The 20055-nt window shown below is 37.4% G+C and overlaps 1 protein-coding gene across 18 annotated transcripts in view; it reads right to left on the reverse strand.

Annotated features, from left to right (window-relative positions):
• Window positions 1–217: 217 nt before the first annotated feature.
• Window positions 218–20055, reverse strand: part of slc4a7 (solute carrier family 4 member 7) — a 158413-nt gene continuing 138575 nt past the window's right edge. For 9 of the 18 annotated variants that reach the window (XM_087986917.1, XM_087986922.1, XM_043689483.2 and 6 more), the window contains 4 exons: window positions 18211–18240; window positions 11136–11236; window positions 3156–3266; window positions 218–2251 (listed from right to left, as the gene is read on the reverse strand). In XM_087986917.1, the coding sequence (XP_087843043.1) occupies window positions 2170–2251; window positions 3156–3266; window positions 11136–11236; window positions 18211–18240 (324 nt within the window). In that variant the 3' untranslated portion in view covers window positions 218–2169. The remainder of the gene's footprint in view (window positions 2252–3155; window positions 3267–11135; window positions 11237–18210; window positions 18241–20055) is intronic. The other 9 variants (XM_087986926.1, XM_043689482.2, XM_043689484.2 and 6 more) reach the window with 3 other exon arrangements.

Below are 20055 nucleotides of genomic sequence, written 5' to 3' on the forward strand. Positions count from 1 at the left end.
GCTGGTGGGATCTTCTCTCATCAACCCACTGGCAGTTAAATTACAGGTGTAGACTTAAAATTTTTAGAAAGGTATTATCAAAAGTATTAGGAGGTTAAAACTCAAATGAAATGGTGTTTGTAAAACATTACAGTACGGCAGATCACCACTTTTGTTAGATCTTTAACTTATTCAGTTTCCAAACAGACCCCTATGAAGAACATAGACCAATATCATGTTTGGTACAATAAAAGACTTTATTGCTTTTATTAATAGGTATGACATTACAAAAAATAGTTATTCTCCTCTAATATCCAATTAAAGGCAGGATGTTGGCCTTAAAGAAAACAAAATCTGGGGGTTATACACATATTTAAACTAAGACATGGACTACTGTAACATTTTTACATTGCTTTGGGTGTCCTTACAAAAATAAATGAAATCACTACTGTACTTAGAAATAGTCATAAAAACTTTAACCATAATTTTCTGAACTTAGACAATTTTATGAAAATTGATGAATACTAGGGATTGTATTTGTTCTGTGATTAAATAAGCAGAACATAGGAAGACATAAAATTACCGTTAACTGCAGATTTTAAAAAAAAACAAAAAAGGGACAAAACTGTCCCTGTCAGAAACCAGTTTTTCAAACTGTTAAAATCTCATACTGTATTTAGCATCTAACGATCAACAGTATCAACACAATACTATTTAGAGTAACCTAAAAAATTAAATAGAAAACTTCAGTTCACCAACTGACACTCGATTAAAATAAGTTTCTATAATTCACATCTCCTCTTATGTAATGCAAACTCAATTATTCAATTACAGTGATTACAATTTGTACATTTAATAAAATAGCAGAAAATTGGTTGACTGAATATATCCGCAAAACTTGCCATATGTTTAACTATATAAGCAGTATTGGGATACAAAACAAATGCTTCACAATATTACCATTTCTGTGTTTTGGCTGTTTGGCTATTATTTTGCAATGATTCAATGCAAATGATGAATACAGTTCTGTATGTTGCACTGGCATTGTGTTTTTGTCTAAAGATAAATGAACTTGCCTCATTTGAAAACAAAATGGCTGGCCAAAGGAAATATTTTTAAAACTTTCATCTGATCTGGAAGACAAAACAACTTCACAAATTGTGTTAAAGCATGGCAATATGGATCAATGGGAAGATTCTGATTTCCTGAGATGGCTCTAGAATTACTGATCTAATACTATAACTACAGTACTGCCCATAGAAAGTGGTCACTCTACATATCTAAAGTACAAAGACAAAAATACTAGAACAATCTTTATAAAATTAGCCAAATCTTCTTTAAATTCCATATAGTGTGGAAATTTCTGAATAAACTTGAGGCTAAGTATAAATAAATAAAACATATAACACTGCAATGCTAAATAAAGCCTACAGTATACCATGTTGAATAAAGTTACATGTAAACAGTTCAGATGCAGACAGTCTCAAATCAGTATTGCAAAACCGGTGCACCATTTTGTAAATAAAAGGATAGCAACCAACCCCAGTATTAAACCAGTATAGTAAACAGATGCACACCCTTCAGATAGAATACCAATTTACATACCTCTTCTATCACAACACTTGTTACCGCCTGCTAGCTCATTGTTATTCAGTAGCAACAAAACTCTGAAGGATCAATGACAAATAAAGACAGAGATTCGAGCATTTGGTTGAAGATCTTATTACCTATTAGTTATCACATGGAGTGTGAATGTCAATAAGCAATATATTTATACCTTTTTGTATCGACAGTATACTTGTGATTCTGGATCTTGTGATCATCATGTGCTATTTTTCATTTTTTAAAAATGGTACATCATCTGCCATCATCAAGCAAATCAAATGTTGGTAAGCAGATTTTAATTTTAAAATAACTTGTCTAATAGATTATTGCTTGTTTACTTTCCATAACCTTATGCCAAAAATTGTAAATTGAATAATAAGTAAAGACTTAAACAGTAGCTAGCATTGCAGTTGACAATAGTACAAGGGTAAAACAACCTTGGTCAGAAGAATTTCACTCTGACTGAGACACTGATTAGGTCCAACACACTTCTATTTCCTGCAAAGGATCCAGAGGTTTGGCTGTGGCTCAAGTAGTAGTTTCATAAAAAGAAATTTTTCTAGATTAATCAAGATGTAGCTTGTTTCATACAGATGTTTCTGCATCAAGGACATTTCTTGGAGGCACCTCTTCAATGTTTATTTGGATATCTGTAGTACATTCAGGACTGTAAATATGTAACAAGGAAAAGTAAATGTATAGCTGCATTTCTGGTTTTATAAATAAATATTTATGTTTGTACACCCACAAACTAATTAAAAAAAGAGAAATGAAAAAACAATTCAGCCTTTTAAATGAAAATATTGCACACGTATTTTAATGTGCAAGTGGTTTTTGCTTCTGAAACTTCTGATTCTATTTTCATATCTAAAGTTTCACAAATTAAATACATCTACAGTTCACATAATATTTATATCAGCAAAACTAAGTACTTTTTGGGATACAGAGAGTTTTAATGAGTTAGCTGTAAAAGATAAATATGTCTATGTGCATACGACTTCCTGTCTGGAGGATGTAGCAAAAGGTACCTATATTGAAAATAATTGTACATTATGCAGGTAAGAAATTAGAATTTTTGTTTTTAAAAGAAATAAAGCCACATACAGTACAACTATATTCAGAAAATAGCATATGGTTTTACAGATTCCTCATCTGTTTCTCCACAAACAATACTTTTAAAAAAGTATTCTCTGAAATTATCATTTTCATAAATACTGTTTTAAGTGGTGTCAATCTATAACATACAAAAAGATCCTGAAAAATACTAACTTGTGAAAATTGTTTGCTGAATAATGTACCATGCCAGCTAAAAATGTTCAAGCTTGATAACTTTGTTCAAACCACATGAAAAATTAGTAAGCTAAGATCTATTAGTCTTATAACAGAGTCGGTGCTATAATTGAATGGCTTGGGGTATATCAAACAGGGTTTTTCAAACACTAGTGGAGTATATCAAACACTTGCTGCAAATGCCCAGTTTTCTAAACAACAGCCGCTGTTGTGCATGTATTATTATCAATGCTTTGTTAGATGTCAGGCTACAGATTAAGCACATAAACAAAAAAAGCTACCTTGCTTCAAGTTTTACAACTTTTGCATTCTCAGCATTAACAGCAAGAGCCTTCCACACAGCAGTTTTGGCCATTTCATCAGATATGTTTACGACTGAAGGATCGTCTGGGCTAGAGGATAAACATATCTAAATGTTAGTGCTTTGTACAAGCAGAACCACTAACTGGATTCACAAAGCCTTATTTTTCCCTTCAACCTTGCCATGCAGTTCTTCCCCAGCTTATACAATTCTTACACAGTTTATTGAAGTCACATGCAAAGAAAAAAAAAAAAATCAAGAAACAAAATTGTTTCAACAATAAAACACCAAAGTTTTCCATCAGGGTTGTTCAACCTCTTCTGAATGGGGGCTACCAAGAAAATTTCAGACAGATAAGATTTGGCACAACAGTAAACATGAATTTCAGAAACAAACAATTCCAAAAGGAATAAATACATAATTTAAATAAATGACTCAAACCTAAATAACTGAAAGTACCAAGCAGCAGAGCTAACTAATAAAAATCTGGTTTTTCCCTTTTCCATTAATAAGTTCAATTACTAGCAAAATTGATAAAGGAGAGCCAATGGATGTCATCTAATTAGATTTGCAGAAGGCTTTCGAACCATGATGGTGGTTGGAAATATAAAAGCACAGGAGATAATAGGATAGGAGGTAATGCACCAGCATGAGGTGATCAGCTAATAGAGAACAAGCAAGCGGTGACAAGTCAGGTACTGAAGGGAGCAAACCTTGGGACCCAGCTGCTCGCAATTAATGATCTGAATGTGTGTACCAAAATGTAATATTTCCACATTTTCAGGTCACACAAAGCTAAATGGGAAGGTTTGTTGAAAGGATAACATAAAGCAGCTTCAAGAGGATTTGGACAGGTGAACTGACTGGGCAAGAACATGGTGGATGAACCTAATGTAGAAAATGCGGTGAAGTCATCTACTTTAGTAAGAGAAACAGTATATCTTAAGTGGAAAGGGGTTGGAAAGCGGAGATGGGCAAGGAACCTCTGTTCTTGTCAATAAGTCACCTAAGACCAATATATCAAATGCAACAAGCTACTAGGAAGGCTAATGGAATGGTAGTCATTACTGCAAGAAGATCGGATTACAGAAGTCAAGTCTTAAATCAATTGTATAGGAGTTTGGTTGGACTGTACTTGGAGTATTATGTACAGTTTTGGTCTCCTTATCTCAGGGGAAGATATTCTTGCCATAGAGGAACGTAATGAAAGTTCACCAAACTTGTTTTTGGATAGAAAGACTGATTGGTCAAACTGGGCCTGTATTCCCTAGAGTTTCGAAGAATGAGAGGCAACCTTATTGAAACCTACAAAATATACATGCAGCTAAGATGTTTCCCCTGGGTGTGGAGTCTAAAACCAATGAGCACAATTTAAAAATAAAAGGGAGATGCCATTTAGTTTCTCCCGATCTCTGACCTATTTTACTCAGAAGGTTGTGAATCTTTGGATTTCTCTACCACAGAAGGTCGTGGGGGAAGGGGTGTTCAGTCTGAATATATTTAAGTCTGAATATCTGACAGGTTTCAGATTATCAGTGGTGTACAGTGTTATGGGGATGGAATGAGTTAAAGGCACGGAAGTATTCGATTAGCTTTGATCACATTGAATGGTTTAGCAGGTGTGCAGGGCTGAATGGCCTACTCCTATTCCCATGAATCAGAAGCCATTTCTTTTCAGCATTTGCCATTGGCAAAGGAAAGAAAAGAAACAGCCTTTGATTGGAGGAGCATATTGCAAAATCTTCCATTTGTATTTTCTGTATTTAGAACCCCAGTAGCAAGGTGGAAAGGACCAACTTCATTCGAGACAAAAAAACTGCAGATGCTGGAATCCAAGCTGGACAGGCAGAGGCTGGAAGAACACAGCAAGCCAGGCAGCATCAGGTGGAGAAGTCAACGATTCAGGTGTAACACTTCTTCAGAGCTGGGGATTGTGGGGGATGGGGGTGGGGGTTTGGGTGGGGTGAATGGGTTGGTGGTGGTAGTTTGGATGGGGAGAGGGGCAAGTTGATGAGGTAGGGATAGGTGAACACAGGAAGAGAGTATGACCTGATTGGTCGATGGGATGAACTAGTCCTCACTCTTAATAACCTTTCCTTTAACTCTTCCCATTTCCTCCAAATCCAAGGGGTGGCTGTGGGCACTCAGATGGACCGTAGCTACACCTGCCTCTTTGTCTGCTATGTCAAACAGTCCCTCTTCACAATCTACACAGGCACTGTCCTCCAACTCTCCTGCCGTTACATCAATGACTGCATTGGTGCAGCGTCCTTCACCCAGGTTGAACTGGAGCAGTTCATCAACTTCGCTCACAACTTCCATCCCACCTTCAAATTCACTTGGTCTATCTCGGAACCTCCCTCCCCACTCCATTTATATCTGGCGAGTCTTCAGACAGACGTTCACTATAAATTCTCAAACTCCCATAACTACTTGGAAAACGGGATGAAGTTCTTGCAGGATACTAGATGGGAGAAGGTGTAGCCCAATACCTCTGCCTCTGCCACATCTGCTTGGACAAGGAGACATTCCATTCCCTAGCATCCCAGACCTATTTTGAACAAAGTGCTCTGTGATCCAGACAGCCCTCCACCACACCACCTCCACTCCTCATTCCAATGCTCTCAACCCACCCCCTCAAAAAGCAACAGAGACAGGGTCCCCCTTGTCCTCATCTACCACCCCACTGGTCTCCGCATCCAACGTATCATTCTTAAACACTTGCACCAGCTCTAACTAGACCCTACCACCAAGAACATTTTTTCCCCCTACTCCTCTCTGCCTTCCGCAAGTACCATTCCCTTTGCCAATCCCCTGACCAATCACCCTCAAGCCTTCCCCTGCAACCATAAAAGCTGCAACACCTGCCAGCACACCACCCCCTCACCTCCATCCAGGACCCCAATCTGCCTGTCCTCCAATCTAGTTTACTGTATTCCAGTGGGAGATGTGCTCTTCCCTACATCAGTGACAGCAAATGTAAACTCAAGGCACATTTCACCGAGCATCGCAGCTGGGCCCACAGGGGCCGACCTGACCTCCCAGTCATCACCCATTTTAATTCCCTTTCCCACTTCCTTTCTGACATGACCATCCTTGGCTTCTTGCATTGCCACAGCGAATCAGACCACAAATTGAAGGAAGACCTCATCTTCCGCCTGGGCAACCTGGAGGAACTCAAAGTTGAGTTCTCCAATTTCAAATAACCTCCCTTCCCATCCACCAACTCCCTTTCCAGCCCCGCCTCATCCCTTCCATTGCTCTGACTGGCCCTTCCTTCCAGGTTCCTTCCAGGGAGGGGACGAGGGCGGTGGGGTGGGTAGTGAGAGTACAGTGCGAGAGTTGGGGGGTGGGGCATGGTGGTTGAGTGCAGCGTGAGAGATGGGGGTGAAGGCAAGGGCCTCGCGAGGGGGTTGAAGGCTGTGCAAGGGGGCAGCAGGGCAGGTGGAGCCAGGGCAGGGTGGGCGGCGAGTCGAAAGGGAAAGAGGGTGAGGGTGGGCAAGGGCATCGCAAGAGGTGGGGCGATGGCAGTGCAAGGGATCACGCATGCACACACACGGGGAACACACGAGAGCGAGCATGAGGGGAGCCGGAGTGGAGCATCTCAGAGACAGACAAGAATGCAGTCAACTATTTTAACAATGATACCCAGGAGTGGGACAGGAAGACACAGTGTGGAAGTGTAAAGGAAACAGCAGCAAAAAGGGACAAAGAGGATGGTCAAAACAAAATGGCAAAAAATAATGGCTCTTGAACACAGCTAATATTCAGATTATAAAATTCAGAACATCCCAAGGAAGAGCAGGATTGGTGGTTTGTTATTCCTAATGCATCTATGTATATTTGATAAATCAAAGTTTATTTGCATCATCATAGGTTTTTACTGGTTTAATTTTATGCAGAAAACACTACCCCCAAGTTTCAGCCAATGGGCAGATTTATCTTGGTTTTTCTATAAGATAGTACACTGAGTCATACATTGTACTGTAAGCAAAAAGAAACAAGCAGGACTGAAAATATATACCAACGGAATCACCATGACAGGAACCCACAACTGAAACCATGCTGGACCTGTAACAGCTGCTGACACACTGTGCTGGGAGAACTTGATTCCTTTATTTTATATAAGACCTAGGAATCAACTTCTCCCAGCACAAAGCGTCAGTAGCAACAGGCTGCAAATGCTGGATTCAAGCCAAATGTAATTTTTAGACAAGTCTACGTTCGCTAATTTTTATAAAAGGGTCTTGAGCATCATGCCTGAAGCTTCTATTAAGCAGGATTTATCAAGGTTCAAGCAAGCAAATGTTATCGGGGACTCTCCGATCAGGGGTGTAAGACAGGCGATCCTGCAGGTATGTGCTGGGATTAAAGATATCTCCGGGAGGTTGCAACAAATTGTCAAAGTGTGAGCAACCAGAGGTCTTATACACTTTGGTACAAACAACATAGGCAGAGAAAGGGATGAGGATTTGCAGAAAGAATATGTTAGCTAGCAGATTAAAAAGCAGGACCTCAAATAAAGGTGGTAATCTCGGGATTACTTCCAGTGTCATCTGCTAGTGAGAATAGGAACAAGAAACTAGGACAGAATAATGAATGACTGAGGAGATCGTGCAGGAGGCAAGAATTCAGATTGCTGCATAATTGGGATCTCTTCTTGGGGAGAAGAGACCTATTCAAAAGGGGCATGTTCACCTGAACTGGAGGGAGACTTGCTAGTGCTACTCAGGAGCCTTTAAACTAGTACAAAGGAGGGGTGGGGTGTATCCTAAACAGCCACGATTAGAGAGAAAGCAGAGGATGGTTCAGAAGCTAAAGAGAATAAGTTACTTAGACAAGGCAGACAAGAGCATGTCAGAGAACGAGACAATCCTAAATAATTAAACTGCATTTATTTTAATGCAAGAGGTCTAACAGGTAAGGCGGATGAACTCAGGGCATACATGGGACTGGGATATCACAGCAACTACAGAAACATGGCTGAAGGAGAGACAGGACTGGCAACTCAATGTTCCAGGGTATAGATGCTTTAGAAGAATAAAAAGGAGGCAAGACAGGAGGGGGAATAGTGTTTTTGAATAAGGAAAACATTACTGCTGTACTTAGGATATTCCTGGAGGATTGTCCAGTGTACTTAATGTGAACTCAAATAAGATGGGGGATGATCACCTCGAAGAGGTAGTACTATAGGCCCCAAATAGTCAGCAGAAACTACGGAGAAAATATATAGAGATTTCAGATATATATATGAATAATAGGATTGTATCAGTAGGGGATTTTAATTTTCCAATCATAGACTGGGACTGCCCATATAGTGTTAAGGAAGGAATGTTCAAGAAAATAGTGTGTAAATTTTTTTTTAGATTCGATTCCCTACAGCGTGGAAACAGGCCCTTCGGCCCAACAAATCCATACTGACCCTCTGAAGAGTAACCCACCCAGACCCATTTCCCTCAGGATGACATACCTAACACTATGGGCAATTTAGCATGGCCAATTCACCTGACTTGCACATCTTTGGACTGTGGGACGAAACCGGAGCACCCGGAGGAAACCCGCGCAGACACAGGGAGAATGTGCAAACTTCACACAGACAGTCGCCAAAGGTTGGAATTGAACCTAGTGCTGTGAGGCAACGGTGCTAACCACTGAGCGACCGTGCTGTCCATTTACAAGTACCTACTAGAGAAGGAGCAAAATTTGACCTTTTCTTGGGAAATAAGGCAGGACAAGTGACTGAAGTGTTAGTGGGAGAGAAATTTGGGACTAGTGATCATAATTGTATTAGTTTTAAAGAAGTTATGGAAAAGAATAGGTCTTCTATAAAAGTTAAAGTTCTAAATAGGAGTAAGGCCAATTTTGACAGGACAAGACAGGAGCTTTCAAAAGTTGATTGGGGTAGACTATTCACAGGTAAATGAATGACTGGCAAGTGGGAGACTCCCAAAAATGAGATAACACTAGTTCAGGGTAAAGCTAGTAGGAATAGGGAATAATGGATGAATATCAACAAGGTCATCTATGTGTGGAACTGCAGGAGATGGGCGGAGATACTAAATAACTATTTCGCTTTAGTATTTACTGTGGAGAAAGACTCGGAAGCTAGAAAACTTGGGAAAATAAATAGTTATATTTTGTAAACAGCCCACATTACAAGATAAAAAGTGCTAGAGGTCTTAAAAAGCACAAAGGTAGATGAATCTGAGACTTGATTAACTGTATCCTAGGACACAGTGGGAAGAATTTGCAGGGCTGCTATCAGTGATATTTGTATCCTATACAGCCATAGGTGAAGTGCCAGAAGACTGGAAATTGAATAAAGTTGTGCCTTTATTTAAGGAAAACTGCAAGAAGCCTGGGAACTATAAATTAATGTGTTTGATTTCAGTGGTGGGCAAGTTGTTGGAGGGGATTCTGAGAGACAAGGTTTACATGCATTTGGAGAAATGGTTACAATTGCTATCTGCATGGGAAATGAAATCTCATTATCTTGAGTTTTATGGGGGGATATGACCAAGATAGATAGATGAGGGAAGAACAGCAGATATTATTTACTTGGACTTTAAGGCCTTTGACAAGCTTCCACATGATAGCCTAATTAGTAAAGTTATATCACATGGAATTCAGGGAGAGCTTGTCAATTGGACACAAAATTGGCTCAACAGAGGGAGATGTAGGAGACAGAGGGTGGTGTGGAGGCCTGTGTTCAGTGGTGCTCCACAAAAATCAGTGCTGTGTCCACTGTTGTTTATTATTTATATAAATTATTTGGATGAGAATATAGAAAGCTTGGTTACTAAGTTTGCAGATGACACCAAAATTGGTGAAATTGTAGACAATAAGGAAGGTTATCCAAGATTACAAAACAATCTTGATCAATTGGGACAATAGGTGGAGGAGTTTAATTTGGATTAGTGCAAGGTGTTACACTTTCGTAAGATGAACAAGGGCAGGACTTACGACAGTTAATAGTAGGGCCTTGGATAGTGTCAAACAGAAATCTAGGAGTTTAGCACATAGTTCACTGAAAGTTGCGTCACAGGTAGAGAGAGTGGTAAAGGCAGCATTTGGCATGCTTGTCTCATTGCTCAAATCATTGAATATAGGAGTTGGGAACTCATGTTGTGGTTGTACAGGACTTTAGTGAGGCCATTTTTTAGAGTATTGTGTTAGGTTCTAGTCACCCTTATATAGGAAGGATAGTATTAAATTGGAAAGAGTGCAGAAAAGATTAACAAGGATGTTACCAGGAATGGAGGGTTTGAGTTATAAGCAGAGGTTTGAATAAGCTGGGCTTTTTTTCCACTACAGCGTAGGAAGTTGAGGGGTGACCGAACAGAGATTTATAAAATCATGAGAGGTGATTGGAAAATGACTTTTCTCTAGTTTGCGGAGTTCAAAACTGGAGGACACACTTTTCAGGTGAGAGGGGAAAGATTTAAAAGGGACTGGAGGGGCAAAATTTTCAACAAAAGATGATTTGTATGTGAAATGAACTGCCAGAGGAAATCATAGATGCAGGAAGAGTTACAATTTTTAAAAGACATTTGGACAGGTACACAGATAGGAAGAGTTTAAAAGATGGATATGGGCCAAATGCAGGCAGATGGGACTAGTTTAGTTTGGGAAACTTGGTCGGCATGGATGAGTTGGACTGAAGGGTCTGTTCTGTGATGTATGATTCTATGACTAATTACCTTATCAATTCATTAGATTTTATGATCTCGTGGAATAAAACAGAAATCACCACTTCCTCTGAAATGAAAATAAAAGTTGCAAATTTCTGAACCTGATTTTATGACAATTTTGGAACACTTTAGTGATGTAATAAGATAGGAAAAACTTTTCAAACTTAGCCACATAAGTGCAATGAACAAGTTTTTCTATTCTCACTAATATCATTAATTTAGAAGTAACTTCTTTCATTTCAATCCATTCCACATATTGTATACTGTACCTGTACTTAATACTTTTCACTGGAATCTTCAGAATATTGCCACCCTCTAAGGGGAGTTGTACTGTTCCACTTTCTGCAACTTCAAGCATTCTTTGAGCTTCCTAGAAAGATTATAAGGGACCACATTAATCGTAGGATGCCAGTTTTGCAAGTGGTAATTGTCAAATGAACATGACTTTAAACAAAAAAAAAAGAAAATTTACTATTTTCTCAACATCGGTTTCCTATTCTCTTAAATCTTGCAAATATCAAACACAGTAAAAGCTTTGCATGTTTTATTGAAAGGAGATTCACAAAAGCCAACTACCCAGATATACCAAAACATAAATCTGGAAGGGAACTCAAAATTGAGAATACTTTAAGTCTCAATTGCATTACTTCTGTCATCCTTAAAGCAAAATAATTCATTTTAAACATAAAATAGTTTTAGGCTATTCAAGGAAAAGAAATTAATACTTTTAATAGAGTTCAATAAATAATTATTGCATTAACGTACTTTCAATTTTTCCAGTAGTATTTAAGTTACAATTATTAACACGTTGCAGTACACAAATTGGCTGGTGAGTTTGTCTACATAATTACTTTTGGTGTGCAATCAATTAAGTGGCAGTAAAGCACTTTCGAGTGTCACAAATGTGATATTTATGAAGAGGGAGCTTTTCTTTTACATATTACACACAATTATAAAGAGGTACTTGAAATGAAGACTGGAATTGGTCAGACTAATTTAAAAATTAAGTGAGAGTTATAGTACAAAAGTAAATACTCCACCCCAGCAATATATAATGAAAAAGGACTGTAACAAGTTTGAGTCAAAGTTGGACATTTCCATACGACCCAGTCAACAATTTGAATGCTTCTTAAAATAAGTAATTAATATGCATCTCAAGCAAATACTCAAACTTACTGATTTAAAAATTTGTTTCATTAAGGGCAATTTTCATAACTATTGATAGAGGAATTCCAGATTTTCAGTCTGCTGGTCATAATAGAATAGGCAACAATTCTATTCCAGTGAAACAGTATTTGTTTTGTGATGAATCACAGAGTAAGAACATGGGAACATAAGTTGTTGGTTATCAGTATAAGAGTGTGGTTTCTCAATTTGTGGTGCATTATAAAATAGTATGCAAGAGGTGCAGAGTTCACATTCCAGACAGTCTCTCATTTACTGTTAATTGTTGTACAAATCATTGTAGGGCTCTCACGTGCAATTATAGTGCCCCTACCTCTTGGGCAGAAGGTCTGGGTTTAAGTTCCATCTGACAAAGATTTGTTTCATAACATCAAAATTTATTAAGGAACTAATAACAGGACATTTGAAAAGTCAGAATATAATCCATTAGAATCAGCATGGTTTTATAAAGGGGAAATAAATGTTTGAATAATTTGGTACAATTCCTTGAAAATGCAACAAGCAATATGGATAATGGGAATCCTGTAGGTACAGAATATCCCGATTTCCAAAAGCATTTGATAAGATGCCACACAGAAGGTTAATAGTCAAGGTAAAAATCATATGGGCTGAGGGCCAATTTATTAGCATGGATAGAGGATTAGCTAACCAAATGAGAGTAAAGTCTAGAATAAATGGGTCTTTTTCTGGTTGGTAAGATTTAAATAACATGCATAAGAGTGAGGTTCTCTCTTTTGGTCAAAGGAATAGAAAGATAACTCATGGAGAGAAACTTCAGAGTGCTTCATTGCAGGGAGATATGGGTGTCCTCATGCATGAATTGCAGGAAACTTGTATGCAGGTACAACGGACAATAAAGGAAGGCAAATGGAATTTTGGCCTTTTTGCTAAAGAGAAAGAGTGTAGTGAAGGGTAGTGTTGCTACAACTATATTAGTGAGATCACACCCATAGTACTGTTTACAGTTTTGGTTCCCTTGAGAGGGGATGTAGTTGTATTGGAGGCACTTCACAGAGAGGGTTCACTAGATTGATTCCAGTATTAGGGGTTTCTCTTATGAAGCAAGATTGAGTAGTTTAGGCCTATAGTCTGGAGTTTACAAGAATGGAAGGAAATCTAATTGAGATATACAAGATGCTAAAGGGCTTGGCAGAGTAGATGCAGAAACTCCTCTTCCTGTGGGGTAATCTAGAACGAGACGTCATAGTTTTAGGATAAAGGGTAGCAGATATAAAGGGAAGAGGAGACATTACGTCTCTGAAAGGGATATAAAACTGTGGTGGATGCTGAACATTGAGAAAATTTGAGTAGTAAGTAGACAGATTTGAAATTAGTAATGGATTGAAGGGTTATGGGAGTTGAGGGTATGATGAGATCAATCATGATCATATCAAACGGTGAACTAAGCTCAAACGGACTGAATTCTCTAATCCTAGTTCTTACATCTATGTCTGAATAGGTTGATTAAAATATCCATAACACCACATGAACAGGAAGAACCCATTCACTCATAAGTCTGCTCCACAATTCATTAAAATAACTGTAGATTATTTTCCTCAGTTGCTCTTCTTTGCACTATCCCATATTCAAGTATCTTTGTATCCAACCCCTCAATTTCTCTCTAATATATTTAGTCCTCTAAAAGACATAGCATTACAAAAAATTACAACATTTGAGTGAAGAAACCCCTCAGCTCAATTCTAAGTAGCCTCATTCTGATATCTTCAGTTTTAGACTCCCAGCCAGGGTAAATATTCTTGCAGCAGCTACTCTATCAAGTCTTCTATGAATTTCAACCATAAATCTTCCAATGGTTCCCAGCACCCATCAAGCCAAGCCTGATGATACTTTTCTGTGCCTTTCTAGAGGCTTCCTGAATGTTATTCCTTTGTGGATACATTTTAATCCCTCCTTACATTTTTCTTTTTCACTATGCCAATAAACTGACCTTTGAAAATACATTTCCATTTGATGGACTGACTCCTGAGGTTTACCCAACATGGAAAATCCAGTTTGTGCTAAGTATTGACAACAGAAAATGTAGAAGAATAACTAAGAATAATAATTCTTAAATTGCTCTGCCTAAGTGCAATTTCTTACTAACAGCATCATGCCTCTATATGTACCACATTTGAACATACTGCATGGAATCTATTTGTAATATTAAAGAAAAGGATTGAGGCACTGGAATGTCAGAAGATTTACTAGGATTATAATAGAATGGGTATAGAGAATAATCTCGATTATCTGAAGGACTCGGGTTTAATCGAATTCTGGATAGTTGAATGCCGGATAACAGTTTAGCTGAGCAAAGGGACCTTGTGATCTTGTCCGATAATCTGATATTTGGATAACTGAATGCCGGATAATCGAGGCTCCTCTGTACATATGGGAAAAGATGAAAAAGTGCAGTCTCACTACTCTTGAAATAAGGCAAACGGATGATCAAACAGACATTTTAAAACACTAAAAGCTTTTGTTAAATGGATATAGAATGCTTGCCTCTTAAATTTTTGTTCTTTTCATTAATATCCCAGCTGATGGTAATACTGAACAAATTAGATCCCAGAGAGAAGCAGGCTTCATAGAGAGTAAATTTTAATTTTCAAATTGGTTAACATGGTGGTCAGTCACTGAACATATTCAAAAAGGTATAAAAGTTTAGTATAAAACAAACAAATATTAAATGGAAACCTAATTAAATGTTAAAAAAAATGTTCATCCCTTTTATCTCAGCAATACTCTTACAAACACTCAAAGCTCAGTGATGTGTCACCCATATATTCACATGAAAGAATCTTACTCAGCTGACACAGTAGTAAGAGCTTCTTTCCGACAAGATTATGTGCATTCATTTAATGCCATTTTGTTCAGTTAGTGCCTCTCCCAGAGACCCTTAAAACAGATTAAGTAATGTGTGCTGAGTTATTAATGCGGATTATTGAAACTCATGTCTTCAACCACCTTGTAGAATGCCCAGCTCTTTTGACACCTTCAGTTTCTTCTCCTTCTCTCCAGCCATATGTTTAGAAACTGAGAGCAATAGCACTTCTGCCAATTTGGTGTGTGTGAGTGTGTGAGTGAGAGAGAGAGAGAGAAATGGATTTGTGGTATTAAACTTGCTGACGTTTTAGATAAAATGAGACAACTTCTTGTAAATGCTGTCTTGAACTTGTGTTTCAGAGGTACTTGTAACTTTTAAAAGGTCAGATCTTCGCAGAACTCAAACTTATAATCTATTTCTTCCCCTATATTATAACCAATATTTCTAAATAATAACTATGCATTATGAACCTTCCCCATAATGCACTAGACAGGTTGGATGGATGTTCCTGATGATGGGAGAGCCCAGAACCAGGGGTCATCGCTTAAGGATAATTGGTAAACCTTTTAGGACTGAGCTGAGGAGAGATCTTCAACCAGACAGTGGTGAGCCTGTGAAATTTACCACCACAGAAAGAGGTTGAGGGCAAATTGTTTTTGAAAAATACACAAAGAAGGAGATATAGCTCGTGGCTAAAGGGATCAAGGGATATGGAGGGGAAGTGGCATGGTAGCAGAGGGTGAGCTTAATGATCAGACATTATCATAATGAATGGTGGCGCAGGCTCATGAGTTGAATAGCCTACTCTTGCTCCTATCTTCTATGCTTCTGTGTTTAAGGAAAAGCTAGACATACATTTAGTGGATCAAGGAATAGGTTAGAGTCATGAAAGAGGCTTGACTAGAATGTAAATGCCATTGAGTGGTTGGGCTGTACAGGTGCTCTCTGTTCCATAAATCCTATGAAATCATATGTCTTCAGCTCATCCTCATGTAGAAAAACAATTGCCACATTCTAAAGTAGAATATGAAAGCAGTCATTAAAGTCTCACATTATAGGATAATGAATGATTTAAAGTGATGTGCAAAAGAAACAAGAGAATGATATGAGAGAAAACCTTTTCATAGCACAAGTAGTCAGTGCATGGAAATACCTGGAAATCCTAACATGTGAACAGTTTTTAAACATGCATTAGGAAAAAAAGTTTCCCTTCGATTTATTTCCTTCCAATGCTATGTTTGACCAGTTGAAACAATTCATTTTATCAATCTATCAGTGGATACAGTTCTTGATCAGAATATAAAGTACTCTTCTTTTGCTCCTTGACAAGGCAAGAGAGTAGAAAAAAACAAGTCTAAGATGTGTAGCATTTTAAGAGGCAAGCATAGGATGAAGTATTGGAGCAGTTGCTGACCTGATAAATTTAATAGTCTGTTAAACTAAGTTTTCTTCAAAACATTTTTCAACACAAAAATTGAAGGGATACTTTCTTTTCCTAATGCATGTTTTAAAAACTATTCACATGTACATTCTCTCTGCAAACAAGTATTATTACCTAGTCACAATCTCCTGCTTTATCCCAATATCCTTGTACATGAATTCTATCAAAATAATCATGTAATGCCCCCTTGAATATCTCCATTTAACCTGCTTCCCATTAGGATTTCCAGGCATTTCCATACATGATAGGTCCAGATAAGCGGATTACCCTCGTCCTGATACTTATATGGGTCTATCTCCCAAGAACCCGAAATGAACGAATTCTCCAATGAACAGAACCATCTATGGCTATGAAAATGTTTGGATACAAATGTAATACGGAAATGAGATTTGAACTGCAGAAGTTTTGTATTTAAGTCTATCCAAAAATTAATGTTTTGACATCTCAAACTTTTCACCTGATAACATATTTATGTAGAAGTCTAAAACATAAGAGAAAAAGAAAAGGAACACTAAATCAAGTTTTGCACCATCAAACTTGATACTGCTCAGATGGTAAACAAAGCAACCAAGCTGCACACAGCAAAATTTCACAACAGGACATTACATCACTGATCAGTTAATTCAACTGACTGATAAGTGTATACCTTGACACTGCTCTCTTTTGAGCAAAAGGGTTATTTTTAAATTTTAAGAGCATGCAGAGTTGATTTAATGTCAGATTTGAATAATACACCTCTAATAATTTAGCAGAAATTATAACCCACATGAACATATTGCATTTGCACAAAGTAGACATTCTGATTAATTGCCACTCCAAACTGGTTGCTGAACAAAATTGGAAACCGAAAAGATGTAGAAATTTTCTAATAATCTTAAGTAACCCAGGTTAGAGAGAAATCACTGGCTTGTTCTAATGAATGTTTCAGAGTGGTAACTATCAACATGACAATAAGTGACTTACCTTTTAAAGATAGCAAAGGCACTGTGCAGCTTTATGCAGCATTAATAAATGAATTTAAAAACAACTTTGCAAAAATTACTACAAAAAACTACAGAAGAGCTGCACTTCCAGTCAAAGAGCAGCTTCCAAGGGACCTGGTGACATAGTTCAGTGACACAGGGTCTAATATTCCAGAACACTAGATTAATATTCTGGGGACACTGGCTCAAACCTCATCATGGCAGATAGAGAAACATGAATTCAGTAAATATCTGGAAATAAAAGCTAGTCTAATGGCGACTAATTAACCATTTCCAATGTTGTAACAACTCACCTGGTCCACTACTGTCCTTTAAAAGAAGGAAATCCTTACCCAGTCTGGTCTACATAACTCCAGATACTACATAGCAATGTGGACGACTCTTAGTTACCCTCTAAAATGACCTGGAGAGCCAGTCAGTTCAAGAACAACTAGGAATGAGCAACAAATGCTGGCCTTACCAGAAATGCCCAAATTCAATAATAAAACACTCAAAATGTTCTTTATTTATAATCAGGCCCCTTGTAGGAAATGTATAACTTGGTTTTAATCTCCACACAAAGATTTGCAAATTCTTTACAAAATTCTTTGTTGAAACACCTTACAAGTCATCCTTCATAATTTAAATATAATCCAATTAATTCATATATTTTGATTTAAAATAGAGAGGGTTGATAATCCAGAATTCTATCTTTAAATATTTAGACTGCAATAGCAAATTACCCAGTGGCAATTTTCAGACACTTGCCTTTCATTGCATCACTGTCCACAACTTAAATGATTTCTGCAGATTCAACTGGAAGCTAATAAGGAACAATTGTGCTTATGAGAAATAATGCAGAGAGATAGAATGTAACCCATATTTATCTCTCTTTATTCTGAAGTATCCGTTATAAATAACCAAAGACATACCCATGGTGGTTTAGATCCATTCTTCGTTTTCTAGAGCAAAGTGAGTGTGCAGGAGAAAAAGCAGACAGAGGTCAGTCCCTTCAGAAATTACATTAAGCAAGCAGGGCAAACTATGTGTGAACCTGTTCATCAAGTTTAAACTGCCAAGCAGAATTAGCAGTGACAGTAAAATCAAAGTGAACTAAAGCTGCAAAATCATACAAAAGCATACCTCCAGAATGTAATCATTTTGAATATCCTATTGTACATATTACCTAGTTTATGCTCTTAATAGGAATATGATTGCATTATTACAATTTCATTTTATTTACCCCCTTATCCCACTCCTAATGAAAGAACAAGGTCCAGAGATATTTTCTAATGGGAACACAATTGACACTTGCTCTGCTAAATTTGTTTGCACTGAGCAGGTCTCACATGCAGGCACATCATATAACTTACTAACGACTGACGCCTATTTTTGTACTATGGATGCAATGCAAGCCTTAAGAAAGATTTCATAGAAAATGGAATACCCCATATGGAGCAAACTTTTATCAAAGTCAATTCCTTATAAGTTCATTCATTCAAAGTAAGTATGCAACAGTTATCTGGTTGGAATCATAAATGAAGAGTTTGAGGATAAGTACAGACTACTATCCCATTTTTTATATAACAGGACTATTTCAAAAATATTTTACAAAGTTGCCCCTCCTCAATCTAGGGGAAAGGTAAATATGACTAGGAATGAAATATATACATTACCAGAAGAATAAAAAACTGGTAGCCTCAACATAACCTTCAACAACACTGACATTTTGGCTTCGAGAGTTAAGAATAAAAAAACTTTGCCACTGCAAGCAGATGTATAATACAAATAGGGTATCAGATGATTAACAGCATTTAGTAATTTCTGTGCTACCAGGACTAGGGATTAAGGACATTTGTGGAGGACTGAGGGGAGCTGAAAGATGATGATATAGGACTGAAGGATGTTAAAACTTTGGCAAGAGGCAAGGTGTAGTTCTATGAAACCTTACACCAGAAAAATAATAAAAAGCAAAATCCAAGAATAAATTGTATATGGTTATATGAGGCACCTAATGCTGTACTAGTTTCATGCATTATTAATATAGACCTAATCTAACCCTTTACTTGCAAGAGTATGTTAATTTGTAAAACTCCAGGAATAATAGTACAAGGGCAAACCTCTGTTCACACAGGCATTGCTATTTCATTATCTTCCTCAGTGGATTTTTTTTTCTCAGTAAACAACAGAAAACGAAATTGAATTAGATACTGCAAAGGTCTGTTTTAAACAAAAGAAAATCACTGGCATATTCCATAGTTTTGCTTTAATTACAGATGCTGAGATATTTTAAAAGGAACCCACTTACTGACATGAAGTCTAAAACTTCAATTAGATGCACAATCTTTTGAATGACTTTAATAGTTTATACCCTGCTTCATACCTGAATTAGTTTTTCGGTAGTGAAACAGAAGTGCCAAATTAGAGGTAAATTATAGCCTGCTAGTAAAGTATAAAAGTTATGTCGGGTTCACGGTTATACTAAATTCACTTAATCAAACCAGAAGTCAACTTAAATACTGGGATACATTTTCTCAAATACAGTTTTGTTGTAATATACAAAAATGAACATATCAGAGAAAGGTGCAATAATTGGAAAAGTTTCGTAGCAACAGTGCCTCAGAACAAGCAAGCTAGGATGGCTCTGTAATTACAATACTGTGACTCTGCAAGCCTGGTTACTTCCTTACTTAAAAGCAGATATATTGGTTTTAAACATTTCTGGTTCAGTATAATCAAACTTACAATACAGTAAATTACTTCATATAACATAAAAT

Source organism: Chiloscyllium plagiosum, unplaced genomic scaffold (assembly GCF_037043375.1).
Source record: "Chiloscyllium plagiosum isolate Xiang-an unplaced genomic scaffold, Cpla_swu_hap1 HiC_scaffold_5, whole genome shotgun sequence".
In the NCBI taxonomy this organism is placed as follows: Eukaryota; Metazoa; Chordata; class Chondrichthyes; order Orectolobiformes; family Hemiscylliidae; genus Chiloscyllium; species Chiloscyllium plagiosum.